Genomic DNA, 18,104 nt, shown 5'->3' with positions numbered 1-18,104 from the left:
CATGAACATTTGGTGTTTGCATATTTTTCTTAGTAATTAGTAAAAACCTGACCGTCAGCCTCACTAACGAGGCTAACAAACCTTTCATTGCTGATTAATTGTTTAATTTAATTTCCTTTACCGGTCCATGCACCGCTCCGTTACTCCTCCTCTTCAGGACATCAACACCCCGTGCATACTGACGGACGACGTCCAGGAGTTGGGAGATGGAGAGAACACTGATTTTGAGACGGTGTTCGTCCTCGCAGACTTCGATTCTCCCGACTACAACTACCTCTACAAACGCGACAACCGCATTGTTGGGCCTCCCGTCGTGCTGCACTGTGCTGCCAAGGAGGAAGTAAGTGATTCATCTTTTTCTCTCTGGCGCATGAAATGTGTCACGGACTGGATTCACCAACAGGATGTAATCAAGGAGTAATTCAATTCATTTGAATAACTTCCCCACTTTGGTCTAATGCACGGCTTCTCAAACCTTTTCAACTTGGAATTCAAACCAAGAATTTACAGCTTCTTTTTGAAATTCTCGCTCAGAGAAATATGTTGCCTGTTTGTCATGTGGGGAGGACCCACCAGAGACAGGCCTGAGATGATCCTTGATTTGAAGAATCGGAATGCAAAAAAATACATCCTGGGTGATGAAGGGGAGCTGCCTCCGCCTGCTGTGCTGTCTGTCTGACAGACTTCACACAGGATGCTAATGTGGAACATGAACAACATGCACGCAGGGTTAGACTGCATTGCAGAGCATCATAGAGATGTGAATCTGTTGATAACAGGAGAACTGGTCTCAGGCCATGTCCAAAGGCATTTATCTGACCTCAAGACTAGTATGTGCTGGAGTCACTATGTATGTTGACCTCTGTGGAGCATATAGTTTAAAAGATCATTTTCCATGACCGAGGTTTATTGTCATATTTATTATCGGGTTGGCTACCGAAATCTGTACCTTTTTTAAGGGTACTGACCGAATTACGTAAGTACTACAGAGTACCCATTCATGTTTAATCAATCAGTGCCAAAAATGTGTTGCCTAGCTAAGTGTCAAGAGAGAAAGAACGTGAGACTTTGTCACCCCTGCAGCCCGAGCCTCAGCGCTTTCATAAAATGGATCTTGCAACAGGAGCTTGCTCTAAACTTTGAAGGTGTGGTAGAGTATTTATTTATTTATTCATGTTTAAATATACTGGACTCTCCCGGGGAGGGAGGGACCAAGTATAGACTGAATTGTGGACATGATGCAAAAACTTTGTTTCATCATGAAGGAATTTCTTCAAATTCAAAATGGTCCACCTGGACTCGAGGATGAACCAGTTAGATACTGGTGGTCAAGGTCACTGCAGCCTCTGAACCCATTGGATATCAGTCTGCAGACGAAAAGACTTCAGGTGGAGGAGGCCTATACGATAGCTGGTGGGTTCCCAGAATGCATTTCGGCCAATACCTTTTTTGCTCTCCATACGGACTGTTTACCTGCTTTCAACCAAAGAATGCTTGGATATGATTGGTCAATACTAGGGGTGCAACGGATCACAAACCTCACGGTCCTTGAGTCACGGTTCGGATCATTTTTCGGATCAGCAAAGAAAAGGGGAGGAGACAAATGCTTTCCATTTATTAATTAAAGAACTTCAAGAACACTTAAAGCAGATAACTTTGTTTACTTCCTGTCAGGTTATGTCATTCAAATACACTGCAATAAACTTGGAATGTTTACCATTACTGTGAAATGGTCTACAACTTTATCTTTTTTCTTAAAAAAAGATGAGAATATCTCCGTTGTCTGGGGAGAGGGTAGACCTTTCTGTGGTGACTGGGATATTTGCTATTGGGCCTGTCTAGCTTCCACTCTGCTGCTTCTGTCAGCACCTGCACCAGGTGTGTGTCTGTGTGACTCTCACAGAGGGGGCGTGTCTACAGCACCTGTCTGTGTGACTCTCACAGAGGGGGCGTGTCTACAGCACCTGTCTGTGTGACTCTCACAGAGGGGGCGTGTCTACAGCACCTGTCTGTGTGACTCTCACAGAGGGGGCGTGTCGGCAGCACCGGACTATGAATCTCCACTCCACCGTGATGAAGTGAGCGGTCAGTCTTTTCCTTTTCATAGAGGAACGATCTTCATACTGAAGTGGTGCGTGAGGAGAATTCGTAGTGTGGCTCAAGCACTTTAACCAGATTTTGAAATCCTTTGTTTCCCACACCGGAGTGTCCCCCGTCGCTGACAGACCGGGATGGAGGCGCTTCATATGTGTGGACATGCCCGATGTAGTGCCGTTGTCGTATGTCTTTCTCTTTAAACAACGCCTACATACCGTACCGGTTTTGTCCACCTCCCTCATCCCATCATTATAAGTTACAGGGAAAACAAAATGCTCCCAAACTTGCGACTTAAAGATGGTGCTTTAGTCTTTGTTGTCCTCATATTGTTCAAAGACAAAATGACATTAACGGTATCACTGTGTTATGTTGTACGTCACTTTCTTTTCCCTCCTCGCAGCCTCTACAGTTTTCATGTCGTCCTCTCTACTGCACCACAATGTTGAACCTGTCGCTGTGTTTCACCGGCTTCAGGAACAAAGAGGAAATGGTGAGTATATTAACTTAACATTATGCAAGTTCAACTTTTCTTATGTAGGGATGATCATTTAGGCGCTTTCTTTGTTCTTGATCCTTCTGTGTAGAAAGAGCCCATCTTTTCTCAGCAACAGACTAGTCTTTTGGGGAGCATCACTCCAGATGCATTGCCATGACCTTTCATTTAGTATGCATGTTGTAGTGGAACACTTACTAATAGGGGTTTTCCGTGGTGGAGTGGAGGTCGCGCTGAGTCATGCTGTGAACAGCCTCTTAGAGTCGAGCATGATGTGTGTGTTTTTCCGCAGCACAGCAGGGACAAGTTGTTTGCCTTGATGACGGGCTGAAAGTGTGCTGGTTTGCAGTAAATCCAGCAGGATCCTCCATGATCTCACAGTGGCTGTTTCTGCCCGTACTAGAAATGGGACCATATGGGATTATATCATGGATTGCGATTTAAAAAAACCACAATAAATTGATGGTGGTGAAATTCCATCATCCGGATGTTAGTAAATATCTTCACGAGTGAAAAGTTATACATTGATTCCAGTATATTTTATTTAAAAAAAAAATGTTTCAAGCATATTTTGACAATTATCTGGATAATATTGTGAATCACAATCATTTCAGCCAGGATAATTGTTACATGAGATTTTCATATAGTCCCATGCCAATGTACTATTTCTCCAACTTTTAAAACTGGTCAGTTGACCAAATCATATTCTGTTGTGTTTTTGTTGGAGAACGGCACCAAAAGATCAGCAAATTTGGTGATGGTAATAAGAATCCACGGCAGCAGGAAATGCTGATTAGTAAAATACTGCTGTAGTACTGAAGGTACAGACAGGAACTGGAGTGAAAGTAAACTCCACAAACAGAGATTTGGTGAGAGTTTTAGAAGAGGAGCTTTCTGGCTGGTAACCAGCACATCCATACACGAGTCAAGCAGTGCGAGACACAGCTGAGGGAGGGCAGACCATCAACGCCACAGTGATGATAGAACATGGAACTTAATATTTATTTTTCTAATTAACACAGAAAATATTTTGACTGTCAATTCAGGAGGGGGATGATGTAAGAAGAAGCCTTAAAAAAACAGTTGTGAATTATTGTACCATGTGTTCGTGCATCTTAATATCCAACCAGGACTGGAGGAGCAAATAATTAAGATGGATTAACATTCACATCTCTCCACCTTCACATGTCACACTGCTGCTTAGAAAAGTCTCACTCCTTAAATAGATGGGTGCAAGCATTACTCAATGCTATGTTGTTGAGATGCCTCTCTTTGTCCTATCAGTATACAGTTCAACAGCACTGCAGCATACAGCCATCACAATGTCCATAGAGTTGAACACTTGATGAAAACATTTAAATATACCAGATTGTTGAAATCTTCATGAAGGTTGAATTAACTCCAGGATTGTTGTATTCCTAGACTGCATTAGTTTAACGTTATCAGGGAGCATTAACACATTAGTATGTTGTTGACCCCCTCCCCCAAAAAACAATGGGCCATCCATACAAAGATACTTTGTTTAAGTTGTGCGTTTATGTAAAAAGAAAAAAGATTTAAGGCCAATATGTTATTTATTTCTTTTACTCCCAAAGATCCATTGAAGTATGTACCTGAGATCAAGTTTCAGATGGACTAGAGTCATAATGTTTCTGCCATTTGTCACAATTTAGCTTCATTGTAAGTCGTGTTGTCCCTGCTTATTAGGGTACAATGCTACTGCTACACATTTCCACCCAATTGCTCTTCAAATACAAATCAAATGTTTCAGGTATACAGAGTGACTAATCAACTATGTGGGACAAAGATCAATAGCAATAGAGGAAAAGTCATTGGCAGAGCAAACTGTTCAGCATAAACCACCTTGGCATTTAATTGCCTCTTTGTGCTAAACTTGTGCTTGCTGTTTTGTTTCCATGTAGAAGAAGTTGGTGAATCTGGTTCATCACATGGGTGGAACCATCCGGAAAGACTTCAGCACCAAGGTTACTCATCTCATCGCTTACTCCACTCATGGAGAGAAGTACAGGGTTTGTACAGGCTGACTTTTTCAATCTTTTTTTACTCTGTGTATCTGACATTAATACCACTGTTCAGTTGGGCTAAGCAATATTGTTAAAAATGTATATCTATGTTTAAACTTGGCAATATACAAACCAGCTTTTAATAAATACCATCATTTACGTAATTTTGAATTGTTAAAATTCCAAGAATGTTTAGCCAAATTCAGAAAATAAGACAAAGTGACCTGTAACCTTGTAACCTTCTCAAATGTTTTACTTTGATTTAATCACATTTTTTGCCTCCTCCGTCAGCGAGGCTCTTTATCTTTTGCCACACTTTATGAAGAACACAGTAGTAATGTAATAGTAATTACTCTGGTTGTTCCACCATGCACCAGTTCTGCTATCTGAGGATAGCTACCGATAGGTACCGGGGAAAACAAAAGTGCTATCCTCCTTGGTTGTGCATAAATGCAGCTTCATTTTCCCGGGAGTTCCTACTAAACACAACTGCACAGTGAAAGCGTATCTCATAGGGAACCAATCTAAACGCAGATGGTGTCATTATTCTATCTCCATCACTGTGCAATCAACAATCTCTTCATAATGATAAGTTCAAGCTACACAATCGAATCTATTGCCACTTTAATTCCCAGTTGAATCTTTTTTTTTAAACTGACTTCAATACATCAGAATCAGAAGCGTTTATTGCCATGGTATGTTGAACATACAAGGAATTTGACATGACGGGAGGTGCATAAGATTTAACAATCAACAACAATCAACACAGTGCAAAAAGTAGAAACATATTAAAGTTTACAGAAAAATATAAAATAAAGTGAAATATAAATTAAAGTGCACAAACGAACCGATAACGGGACTGTAAACAAGTGAGATGTCGTGTAGTGTAAGAGTGTATTTAAATAAGAACCTAGAAGGGATGTGCAGGGGAGAGACCGGTAGGGCTCCCCTGAGTCCCCTACTGGCCTCCTCTTTCGAGATACACCGAGATAGATGGATGGCAATGATCTTTTCATCTTTTTTCTTCCTCTCCCTCTTCTCAGTTATTACCTTTACTCTTTCAACGTATTGAAGATGTATTTTGTTGAAGCTCAACAAGACGAAATGCCAGGCCAATGTGTGACAGGCAGTCAAGGCTGCTTTACATTTGAAAGTGCAGCACTTTAAAGAAATACAAGGAGGATTCAGCCACTCATACTTGTTTTTGTACAGTGCCCAAAGTGAGAAGTGTTTGTTCCTGTCAAATGTGTATTGTGATTCTGATCAGGAGTAAAAAACAGACAATGGGGGTTGTTGTACTGAGAGCACTGACAGTGGAATTACATGGAGTTTTATTTACTTACTCATTTGTGTTTTCTTTTCCTCCTCTCTTTACTATGTCTTCCTGTGTCCCATCTCTCAGCTGGCAGTGTGCATGGGGACGCCCATTCTGACTCCATCATGGATTCATAAGGCCTGGGAGAGAAGAGATGAAGTGTAAGTAGAAGGAAGGAAAGAAGCAAGTTTATGTATCATTCAAAGCTGCTCTCCTTTATGACAGTCGAGCTCTACAATGCAAGCTTTCCCTGCGTGTGAGAATGAAAAATCTCTGTGAGTGTGAAAAGTTATTTTGCCTCACTGTTGTGGGGAAGGCTGCGTCCAGGTTGGCAATGAAATACACGGTTCAGGTAGCAGCTTCTCATTTTTGCCACTGACTATATCTTTCACTGGTCAAAATGATAAGTGGTGGCTGGTCATCTGCTGTTGATGGCAGGCTGAAGTCAAACTGTTGTGTGCTTTGTGTCCTCTCTGCCAGCTGGCATTTGTTCTCAGGGTTGGATTATTTGTGAGGGAAGAAACTCCGCTCTGTAATATCAATGTACAATGAGTATATTCCGCCTCTCTGTAATCATACTGGCAGTGTTGGACTTGGTATTAGCAACTTCTAAATAACTTGGATTTGGCTATGTTTTGGGTACTTTTAAGGGTAGCTGCAGTGCTGAACAAGTACAGTAACTACCATTTGACTCATTTCTTTTTCCAGCAAAGACAACTGATTCAAAGAGAAAACACTTTGCGGACAAATGAAATTGTCAGCCACCTCCCGGCGTGCTCTAGATTCACTGTTGTCATTTAAATGTGCATCTCCTGTTCAAGAAAACAGAAACATCTGCACTACACGAAACATTATCTGTCCACAGCTGCGTACCAAACTCAGAGGAAATATAAAAAGTGATCCGCTTTGAAGCCCTTGTGAAAAATAGTGGACACGCAAGACAAAGCTAGTACCTAAGCTCCACAAGATTCTTAAAGGTTCAGGTTATGTGAAGTTCTGACCAAGATACAGGATGTATTTAGCTAATTAGGTCATTGTATTATTGTTGCAGTTAATACATGTTTAGAAATAACTTTTGATTGAATCACAGACTATTAGTAGTTTATTTATACAGTACAACAGTTTTCTTTTCATTTTTTTATATTTCTCTTTTTACTCCTTTAGGATAGTTACTACAAAGTCAGTTTTCTGTTAAGTGATGAATGGAATTGAAATTGAAAAATGCCATTTACAATAAACGCTTGATCTATACGGAGGCGTAATGCATATCTGCCCTGTTTTTCTGAAATAACGACATTTTATGGCAGAAGTCTGACAAAAGGTTTTATGGGAATAAACATCAATATCTCCAGGAAGAGAGAGGATGGCTCTGGTGACGGACCTTCAGTTAGCAGCTGTAGAAACTCAAATTCAGCCAGCGTAAACCTCACAGCAGTGGCAACTAGGAATGTTAATAATCAACAATAATTATGACTGATTATTGTTATCAGTTAAACGTTTAAAAGAAATTCAAATTAAAAGGCTGAGCAAAACTCAGAGGAGTGGCCAGTCAGTCCACCTTAAGTGAGCTTGGGCCGCTAACTCCGGGGCTAACCCCCTTCCCTGTAGGTAGCAGGTAGCAAGAGGGTTCTTGAGGAGTGGTAGCATCTCCTCACAGACAAATATGCATGCAAGGCACTTATCTTGTCGGATAACAATTAATGATCGGCAAATTAGATTTGCGAGCAGCAACGGAAGGTTAGCTGATCCGGCGGGTAGTCGGGACGGTCCAGGATCAGACCGCTGGCACCTGGTCTGGCCACACTTTCTAACTGTCCGTCCATGAAGTTTTTCCAATTTATAAAAACAGGGCAAATATTTTCTTCAATCAAAAAAATATGTTTACGGTAAACCCGAACCCAGTTACAGGAATGATGTCATGGTAGTATTGATGGTAACCTTGTTCCTCCCACCTTCATGTGTTAAGGCACTTTTGCGCAGGAGAAGAGGAGTTTCGAACGGAGTTCAAAGTGCCTCCGTTCCAGGACTGCATCCTCAGTTTTTTGGGTTTTTCAGATGAAGAGAAGGCCAACATGGAGGAGAGGACTCTGAAACACGGTGAGTGCTGCAGCACACGGGGATCTGTCATGGCAGCCATGCAGCAGCTTTTCTTCTTGTTTTTTGGCAGTCACGCAATTTACAGTGCGTAGACTTTGTTTTGTACACTTCACTTTTATTTGGGCTTTTTGAAAACTCTTTGGATACTGACTATGTTCTTACTAGAGCCCAATGCAGACTCATCATGTTGGGAAATCCAAAGTGTTAGTCCTGCTGCCCCCAGTTACAATCTTTATGCTATAATTGGATAACTGCTGTTTGAGAAAGGGGGTTAGTACACCTACATTACAATTAGTAAAGCTGATCCATACATGTGTTTTCATCATCATCCCCCTGGTTTTCTGTGTCTAAGGTGGCAGTTCTCTTCAGGTTGGAGATGAGAGGTGTACACACATGGTGGTGGAGGAAAACTCAGTAAAGGAGCTGCCATTTTCTCCCAAGAAACTCTATGTGGTCAAACAGGAGGTAGGTAGGGTTTCTTTTTTTGAGTTTGTTTCAGTGCTACCAAAGAAAAGAACGCTTGACACCTGCGGTACTGGTCAAGCACCATCTTGTCATAACAGGATAACTGTTTTGCTACAGGAAGATACAGACACAAGGGGGACAAGAGGAAAATAATGAATCCTCTCAGTTTTTCTCCTCCTACACAGAATGCCAAATGATCAATTGCACAGGATTCCTATTTAGAGGAAAGCTCAATGGATACAGTCTCTAACCCCCTCTCTCTGTCTGTGCTGTCAGAGAGAGGGATCAATAATAGATTTCCCCATTCCAGTGGATGAACAATTTGAGCAACGGTAGTTTAGGTGTAGTTATAACCCTGCAATCAATATGGCCTTTTCTTTACTCAGTCACTTTTATTGGTTTTCAAAGGAAAGTCTGTCATAGTTTCAGAAATCTTTTTTATATACCTCTATCCTAACCCACGGGGACGGTAAAAACAGTTTTCTCTCTTCTGTGGTAGTGGTTCTGGGGCAGCATTCAGATGGACGCTCGGGCCGGAGAGTCCATGTACTTCTACGAGAAGGTAAGTGTATTATGGTTCATGTTAATGTACATGTGTGTGTAGTAATTCAAGCCAAATGCATGGACACTCACCTAAAGGATACTTCACACAAGCAAGACATTTGAATGTAGTATAGCACCATCCATAGAACACGGTCACAAAGGGCTTTACTAGAATCAATTATTTTAGAAATTTCACCATCAAATTTTAACAACAATAAAACAATCCATAACACAGAAGCAAACACAGACCTAAAAACACATTACAAAATTACAAACACCAGACAGCACAAGGTGACTCACAGAAGTTTGAATAAGGGAGTCGTCAGCTCATTTTTAAAGGCATCAACAGAGACCGCACATCTAATGTCTACAGGAAAAGCATTCCACAGTGTCAAGCTACCACTCCAATGGCACGAGGGACAACCAGTAGGTGACCTACTCGTGATATAGGCATGGAGCAGGCAACACATGTACGCAGAGCTCTATGTGTGAAAACTAAAACCTGAATTGGATGGAAAGCCAGTGTAAAGAAAACAAGATGGGTGTGATGTGAGTCTTCCTACCGGACCTGGTGAACAGCCTTGCAGCAGATGTTCTGGACCATTTGTAGCCAGTTCAGAGACAACTTGCTTAGACAAGTGCAAAGGGAATTCCTGTAGTCAACCTAGGATGATATAAAGAGTGAACCATCTCTAGTCTCTGGGTTTGGCAACGATTTGAAGATGCAAGAAACATGTACGGGTCAATGACTTGATGTGTAGATCAAAGTCTATAGACTGGTCAAACATAACGCCAAGACTTCTAAGATTGCACTATCCAGCTGAAGAAAGAGACCCAATACGAGTTACCCCACCCTTAAAGCAAGAATTCACCATTTGAGGTCAAGATCCATTTTAGCCAAAGCGACAGCATTACACAATCAGGAATCAGAAGTTACACATAAAAGAAAAAACGCGTCATTTGTCTGTGTGGCTACCTCACTGTCCAACAGATAATTGTATTCGTTGCAAAAAGTTCTTGCTTCAAGGTGTTCATTTTCCCCCATCATCATCATCATTTACGAGACATGCAGCTTGTTTGCATTTTGTTCACTGAACCTGTATTGTTCTTGTCCTTATATATTTAATATCTCTGTCGCACTGTACTTCAGAACGACAGCCCCGCCATGAAGAAGGCAGTGTCCCTCCTGTCCCTCACCACCCCCAACAGTAATCGCAAGCGTCGGCGCCTCAGGGACACGCTGGCTCAGTTCACCAACGAGACAGAGATCTCCCCCTTCCCTCCGCCACGCAAAAGGCCGTCAGCAGAGCACTCCCTGTCCATCGGGTCTCTGCTGGACATCTCTAATACCCCTGAGACATGCAAGGCCTTGGCAGGTAAGAAAGAATGATGGACTGGAAAACAACTGTTCGATCCAACCCTAAAACCTTTTTCCTTCTGGTTGACAGTTAATTGGTAACTGGTAATTGGTAACAGTTAATTGGTAACACCGCTCTACCACTGAGCCACATATGTGTATATGGAAAATGCAGTAACTTAGACCAGTGGTTTTCAACCAGTGTGCCGTGAGAGATCGTAAGGTGTGCCGTGAGAAAATGTCCAATTTCACTTAATCGGTCCAAAAAATTATTTAGTTGCTGCAAATAATTTGCAATTATTGAGCGTCTGAGCTGCAATATAGTGGCTGGCTAAGTAATAAATACTCTTCCATGCCAGTGGGTGACAGTAGGTAACGCAATTATGACTTTGTTCACTTGGTAGTATTAAATGATGTGCGGTAGAGGTTGTGGTGACAAACCGAACAGCGATGGAGAAATATTTGAAAAGGAAAAATGCAGATTGTGAACTGGTCCCTGGACAACATTCTAACCCATGTGAAAAGCCTATAAGGATCAACAAATTGAGAGACTTGTCATTAAATTGTCAGTATATATGCTGTATAATGCTACAATGTGTCATTTTGTAACTTTTTTGGTTGTTGGTGTTCTCAGAGAAACACTAACTGAGACGATATTCTCTTCTGTTACTATGGTTGATTGTTCTTTAAGATTACAATAACCAGACAATTCCCTCTTAATTTCAGAAGACAGAGTAGGGAAGAGTTCAGAGAGCAAAGGAGACAGTACTGTGACCAGGGATAGGATGAGAAGAAGGAGAACCAGGGAAAGGAGGAGGACAGACAGGGAAGACAGGAGGAGGTCCTACCTGGGTACTCTTCAGCAACCAGAGGAGCAGCAGCCAGGAACTTCTACAGGTCAGGTTCTGCTTCAAGAGTACCACAGTAACGGGCCAACTCAAGGCTGATATAAAGTAGTTGTTGTAAGGATGAGAGATCTCTGTGGTAACGATAAATATGCCATTCATCAGTTTTACCAATGGAGCTGGAACAGAATAGCTTTTCAGTTGCCAGCTGCTTGCCAGCAGTACAAACCTGAACATGGACCCCTGAGCTGACACAACAAGTCTTGTACTCAGAGTGTTCTGAGAATACAGCACCTTCTGAGGAGCTTGCAGACCTTTTTTTCTCTCATCCAACAGGTGGCGTAGCACCTTTTACAGGTATAAAGCAAAGCATGACAAACGGGTTCAGTTCCACGTTGGAAAATTCATTATATTGTTACATTTCTTCTTGAATTTGACTTCCAGGAGAGATAATTGTTTACTTAGTTAAAGACATAGTATTGCTAGCATGAATTAGTGTTGGTCTACGATGTTGAATATGAGTTATATTGCTTAGACTGGTTGAGATGACAAACCTTAATTGTCATCAGACTGTAACAGACTTATTTAGTTTATATAGTAATGCTTGTATTAGACATTTGGCTGTTGATTGGTTAATGTGCTGTCTGCAAGCTGGTATCTGTACCAGCTGCTGGTATCTGCTTACTGTTTGTTAGTGACTTCATGATGGAGCTGATCATCAATATATACAATTTATCAATTTCTTAGTTACATATAACTGTAGTTACTTTTAAATGATCAGAGTTTATCCTCATTAGATTCCATTGAGGGATACAAAATGATTAGAATTTGAAAGCAGGTTTCACGCTGTAAATGGATTAGATGGAATGCTGTTGATCCCTAACCCTACTGCATGCCTATACTATCTATAGTATATAAGTCAACAGACATCCCCTCAATCACCGACCATGTCTTGGAGTCAGCGTTCCAGAACAGCAGCGATGCTGTCATCTTGACTCCCCAGGTCGAGAATATTCAGTCAAATGTTCTACTTTGATTCAGCCCTAATTTCATTGGATCAGTGGACTGACACGTGGCGGTGTCTGTGCTTGCTTCAGTGCTCTATTAACAACTGTCTCTCCTCCCTGCCCGTCTTGCTCCTCCAGATAGTTCAAAGCCATCCAAGAGCTCGACTCCGGTTCTGTCCAAGCAGTCAGCCAGGTGGCAGGTCTCCAAGGAGCTCTACCAGACTGAGAGCAACTATGTGGACATTTTGAGCACCATCATACAGGTACTGTCTGTGTGTCTATGTGGACAATTAACACTCCCTCACAGGTTGGCCAGCTGGTTGCCCTGACAACAGTTTGAGGCTAAGCTACAGTCATTTAAGGTGTGTGTTTGTTGGTCCCAGCTGACCGTTGAGGGAGAAAATGACCTGCCTGACCATTTCTCTTTTTGTCTCCCTCCATTCAAAATCTTTTCCTCTTTCTGCTTTTTCTTTTATCTTTCTTCAACTTCCTCCATTTTGACGTCCTTTTCAGTCACTCTTTCTCCTTCTGCCTCAAGTTTTGCCATCTCCCTCTCTTGTAATCTGTCTTCTCTATTGTATACTCCTGGGTTTAACTGTTCTGTCCTCACAAAAAGCTTTGAACTAAAAATAGGAATAAAAGCTTCTCTTTTGTCATGAATCCTAAAAACGAACCCCAAGCATGCAGTCGTAGCTTCATTACTGTGCCATTGAACACAGTTGAATAATCACTGCATGCTCGACATGAGTTGTAGTGCTGTTGATTACTTCAGTTAAAACAGAAGGCAAAATAAGCATGATGTAAGCATCCTCCTAACATCATGATAAATCAGCTTATTTCATCCTGTTTCTATCCGTTCTTCTATATTTGTGATATTATGGAGTCCTTATGATCAGTTATTTTACCACAAGAACTTTGAAGCAATACGGAAGACCAAATGCTCTAAAGACCTGCATGACTACGGCAGTCTGTTATTCCATGTTTCACAGATTCCAGCTCCAAAACTATCTAATGAATGAGCAGTCTGTCTCTATGGTGTCTTTACCCGTCTGTCTCTATGGTGTCTTTACCCGTCTGTCTCTATGGTGTCGTTACCCGTCTGTCTCTATGGTGTCTTTACCCGTCTGTCTCTATGGTGTCGTTACCCGTCTGTCTCTATGGTGTCTTTACCCGTCTGTCTCTATGGTGTCTTTACCCGTCTGTCTCTATGGTGTCTTTACCCGTCTGTCTCTATGGTGTCTTTACCCGTCTGTCTCGATGGTGTCGTTACCCGTCTGTCTCGATGGTGTCGTTACCCGTCTGTCTCGATGGTGTCGTTACCCGTCTGTCTCTATGGTGTCGTTACCCGTCTGTCTCTATGGTGTCGTTACCCGTCTGTCTCTATGGTGTCGTTACCCGTCTGTCTCTATGGTGTCTTTACCCGTCTGTCTCTATGGTGTCTTTACCCGTCTGTCTCTATGGTGTCTTTACCCGTCTGTCTCTATGGTGTCTTTACCCGTCTGTCTCTATGGTGTCTTTACCCGTCTGTCTCGATGGTGTCGTTACCCGTCTGTCTCGATGGTGTCGTTACCCGTCTGTCTCGATGGTGTCGTTACCCGTCTGTCTCGATGGTGTCTTTACCCGTCTGTCTCTATGGTGTCGTTACCCGTCTGTCTCTATGGTGTCTTTACCCGTCTGTCTCGATGGTGTCGTTACCCGTCTGTCTCGATGGTGTCGTTACCCGTCTGTCTCGATGGTGTCGTTACCCGTCTGTCTCGATGGTGTCGTTACCCGTCTGTCTCGATGGTGTCGTTACCCGTCTGTCTCGATGGTGTCGTTACCCGTCTGTCTCTATGGTGTCTTTACCCGTCTGTCTCTATGGTGTCTTTACCCGTCTGTCTCTATGGTGTCTTTACCCGTCTGTCTCTATGGTGTCTTTACCCGTCTGTCTCGATGGTGTCTTTACCCGTCTGTCTCGATGGTGTCGTTACCCGTCTGTCTCGATGGTGTCGTTACCCGTCTGTCTCGATGGTGTCGTTACCCGTCTGTCTCGATGGTGTCGTTACCCGTCTGTCTCGATGGTGTCGTTACCCGTCTGTCTCGATGGTGTCGTTACCCGTCTGTCTCGATGGTGTCGTTACCCGTCTGTCTCGATGGTGTCGTTACCCGTCTGTCTCGATGGTGTTGTTTGGTCTGGACTAAATTAACCGAACTATAGTTTTGAAACCGGTCTCTGATGCTAACATCTTGTTGACTGACCTACAACTGCGGTCACATCCTGGACCTGATCTGTTCCACTGGAATCACCATCCACCACCTCTCCGGCTCTGACCCCACCTTCTCCAACCACCTAGCTATCATCATGGAGATCGACAACCCCATCCCAGAGCACTCTCTGTAATATCAAGTCCGTCTGCCCCTCATTCTTGTCAGCCTGTCTCACTGACAAATTCTCCACACTCACCCCCCTCCTTTAGCCCCTCCCCCACAGACCTGGTCAACCTCTACAATAACACACTATCCTCCTGCCTTGATCAGCTTGCCCCTCTCAAAACAAGAACTGTCTCTTTCCCCCACACTGCTCCCTGGTTCACCCTTGAACTCCGCCTCATGCAATCCTGGAAACGCAGACTAGAGCGACTCTCCAACAAAACCCGCCTCACGGTACACACTCTGGCTTGCTCTCAAACTCCTCAAACCTATGGACAATCTCTCCCACTTTTCCACAGCAGAGAAATGTAACTCCTTCCTGTCATTCTACAAAGTAAAAATGTAAACCATCTACAACCAACTGGCCACTTGACTCATCCTCCTTTCCCGTCTCGAGTCCTCCCTCCACATTACTGGGACAGCCCTCTCCTGGTTCAAATCATACCTCTCCGACCGTGAACAGTTAATTAGTATCAATAAATTCAAGTCTAACACAGTATCTCAAGGTGTCCCCCAAGGTTCAGTAGTCCCCTCCTCTTCATCCTCTACCTGCTTCCCATTAGCGACATCATACGCCACCATGGTCTCCATTTCCACTGCTATGCTGACACCACCCAGCTCTACATCTCCACCAAATCCATCACCCCCACCACCCACTCCACCATTACCAACTGCCTCAAAGACATAAAGACCTGGATGCAAGCCAACTTCTTCAAATCTGAAATCCTCATCATTGGCCCCAAATCACTAAACAAATCCCACCACAACTTCTCCCTCTGCATCGATGGCAGCACTGTTCCTGCTTCCACACATGCCCATAACCGTGGTATCATTTTTGATCAAACTCTCTCCTTTGAACGCAACGTCAATCACATCACAAAAAATGCCTTCTTTCATCTCAAAAACATCGCCCGTCTACGCCCCTCCCTCTTCTTCTCAGCTGCTGAAACACTCACCCACGCCTTCATCACCTCTCGACTGCAACAGCATCCTGTACGGCTCATCCACCAAAATCATCAACAAACTACAATGCATCCAGAACTCAGCTACCCGTCTTCTCTCCCACTCCACCAGGGACCACATCACCCCAGTCCTTTAAAACCTCCACGAGCTCCCCATACAGCAAAGAATCCAGTTCAAGATTCACCACAACACATACAAAGCCCTTCACAACCTCGCCCCTTCATACCTTTCGGACCTCCTGCATCAACACGCTCCCACCCACAACCTCAGATCCGCCGACGCCAACCTCCTTACCCCCCCTACTCTGTCCAAGCATCAGACCTGGGGGGACAGGGCCTTCTCTATTGCTGCCCCCTCCTTCTGTAACTCCCTCCCCCAGCACCTCAGACATTCTCCGTCACTCGACGCTTTCAAAACTGCACTTAAAACTCACCTATTTAAATCTGCTTTTAACCTGTGAAGCTAGTTTTGTTTGTTTTTGTGCTGTTCCTTACTGTTATGTCATGTAAAGTGCATTTGAGTACCCTTTTTAAAGAGCTATACAACTTAAATTTATTATTATTATCAACTGAAGGAATCAACGCATAAGGCTAGTATGTCTTGTAAAAACACTGTACAGCATCATTAATATGTTCTTTGGGGATCTTACTTTACTACACACTGATTATTGCTCATTGATGTAATGCGTTTTATGCAATTTTGTGGAACATTTTAATGTTTCTATTTTTTCTTTTTTTTAAGCTTTTCAAGCTTCCATTGGAGAAAGAGGGGCAGGTGGGTGGACCCATCCTGGCTCAAGAAGAAATGAAGACAATATTTGGCAGCATCCCAGAAATCTACGATGTTCACACTAGAATAAAGGTAGAGTCCTCAGCTGTTTCCATCCAAAACCTGGTTTGACCAAAGGACTGTGGTGGTGTGGTCTTTGTTCTTTTCTGTGTGTGATGGTTGCTTTGTTCTTCAGGGTCACCTTCAGGAGCTGCTGACGGACTGGTCAGAGGACAGGAGTGTAGGAGATATCATTCTCAAATATGTGAGTACAGACAAATCTCTCCTCCTATGACAGACGCATGTAGTCCTTTGCATGTTTATAGAACAAAGTACTAAAGATGACCTGATTGCAATTTGCTTGACTGATCCGGATTTTTTAAAACGCCTATTCCATTTTTGATTCTTTCTGAGAACTATAAGTGACATATTTGTAACTTTTCTTTCATGGAAAATTGAAATTCAATTGTAGGTTCATAATTAAACATTGACTATTAAATAAATACATTTTTCTTTACAAGTTACTAGACCTTGTGATGAAAACCTTGGTTTTAGGGTTGTTCCTCCACTGCTTATGTATGACTTGCAGGTTATTTCTTCCTCACTCACGCTGAAGAACTTCCACAGCAATGACACAGTGTGTGTGTGGCTCTACTATGTGCCGCAGCTGTGTGCGCAAACTGCATGCTTTGTGTACACGACGTAAAACCATCATGCGTTTACGTGTGTCAATTTGACCAGTAAGAGCCGGTTATGTTGCAGCACACCCATCTGTAGGAAAGCCTTAAAAGTGTTCATGGTAGGTCAATGTAACGTGGTCTCCTCTGGTAGAGACAGTGATACAGTTCCTGATCAATGGCTTTGACCTCCTCCAGTTCTAAGCAACTGCCAAAATGGACTACTTTTAAAACCAGTAAATACTTTACTGTTTGACAGATGTTTTGACACCCATTCAATTTCAACAAAGCTGCGTACCTTCTGAATCGCATACTGAACAACTGCGTTATCTTAAGGGATATTTAAGTTGTTGTTTAAGGGTAACTACTGATGAGGGTCTTCTACAACAGTGATTCTCAACTGGTGGGTCTGTTTTCAGTGGATTGTTTTCAGGCCTTTGCCTGACAAAAAAGAAAGAAGAAGAAAAAAAAAAAAAGTTGTGATTTTATTTTGGAGGGCATTTTTTATGCAGCGCATTTATTCCAGCATTTACGCCACTTGTTCAGCGGTGCAGGAAAAACACCGACCAATGCGTTGTGAATCACATCACGTGATAAAGCTCAGCCAATCAAATATGGGCATTCTGACAAGTTTCCTGACTTGAGTGAGATGTACACACACCGTGACCCACGGAGGACAGACGAGGATACAAATAGCAGAGCAGGACTATTGAATTGTGAGATGTGAAAGTCAGAATCCTAGGACGATTTCCAAAAGAGAAAAATGGCCAGAGAGACCAGATTCATTCGACTCTGACTGGACCGACTCGTATAAGTGAATTCTTCTCTCACCAATGTCTCTTTTTAGAAGATGAGAAAATATAATATTGTGGCTTTTTCAATTCACCCTGAATGAACTGAATTTAAAGCTGCAGGGCAATTCAGTGAAAATAACTTTTTTTTTTAAAATGAATTCTGTTACGTAATTTATTTTAGACTTCTTGAATATCTCTCACTCACTCACTCACTCACACACACACACACACACACACACACACACACCAT

At 42.7% G+C, this 18,104-nt stretch overlaps 1 protein-coding gene across 1 annotated transcript in view; it reads left to right on the top strand.

The window, feature by feature from the left end:
- ect2 (epithelial cell transforming 2) overlaps positions 1 to 18,104 on the top strand; it is a 47,023-nt gene that overhangs the window by 9,332 nt on the left and 19,587 nt on the right. The window contains exons 5-16 of the mRNA XM_076079340.1: positions 158 to 340; positions 2,498 to 2,587; positions 4,513 to 4,620; positions 6,017 to 6,090; positions 7,896 to 8,026; positions 8,379 to 8,491; positions 8,991 to 9,053; positions 10,185 to 10,410; positions 11,118 to 11,288; positions 12,382 to 12,506; positions 16,357 to 16,476; positions 16,580 to 16,648. Coding sequence (XP_075935455.1) covers positions 158 to 340; positions 2,498 to 2,587; positions 4,513 to 4,620; positions 6,017 to 6,090; positions 7,896 to 8,026; positions 8,379 to 8,491; positions 8,991 to 9,053; positions 10,185 to 10,410; positions 11,118 to 11,288; positions 12,382 to 12,506; positions 16,357 to 16,476; positions 16,580 to 16,648 — 1,473 coding nt within the window. The remainder of the gene's footprint in view (positions 1 to 157; positions 341 to 2,497; positions 2,588 to 4,512; positions 4,621 to 6,016; positions 6,091 to 7,895; positions 8,027 to 8,378; positions 8,492 to 8,990; positions 9,054 to 10,184; positions 10,411 to 11,117; positions 11,289 to 12,381; positions 12,507 to 16,356; positions 16,477 to 16,579; positions 16,649 to 18,104) is intronic.

Source organism: Anarhichas minor, unplaced genomic scaffold (assembly GCF_050575085.1).
Source record: "Anarhichas minor isolate MPS153535 unplaced genomic scaffold, ASM5057508v1 ptg000071l, whole genome shotgun sequence".
NCBI classification, from domain to species: Eukaryota; Metazoa; Chordata; class Actinopteri; order Perciformes; family Anarhichadidae; genus Anarhichas; species Anarhichas minor.
The sequence above is the reverse complement of the archived record's forward strand: the minus strand, read 5'-3'. Positions and strand labels throughout refer to the sequence as shown.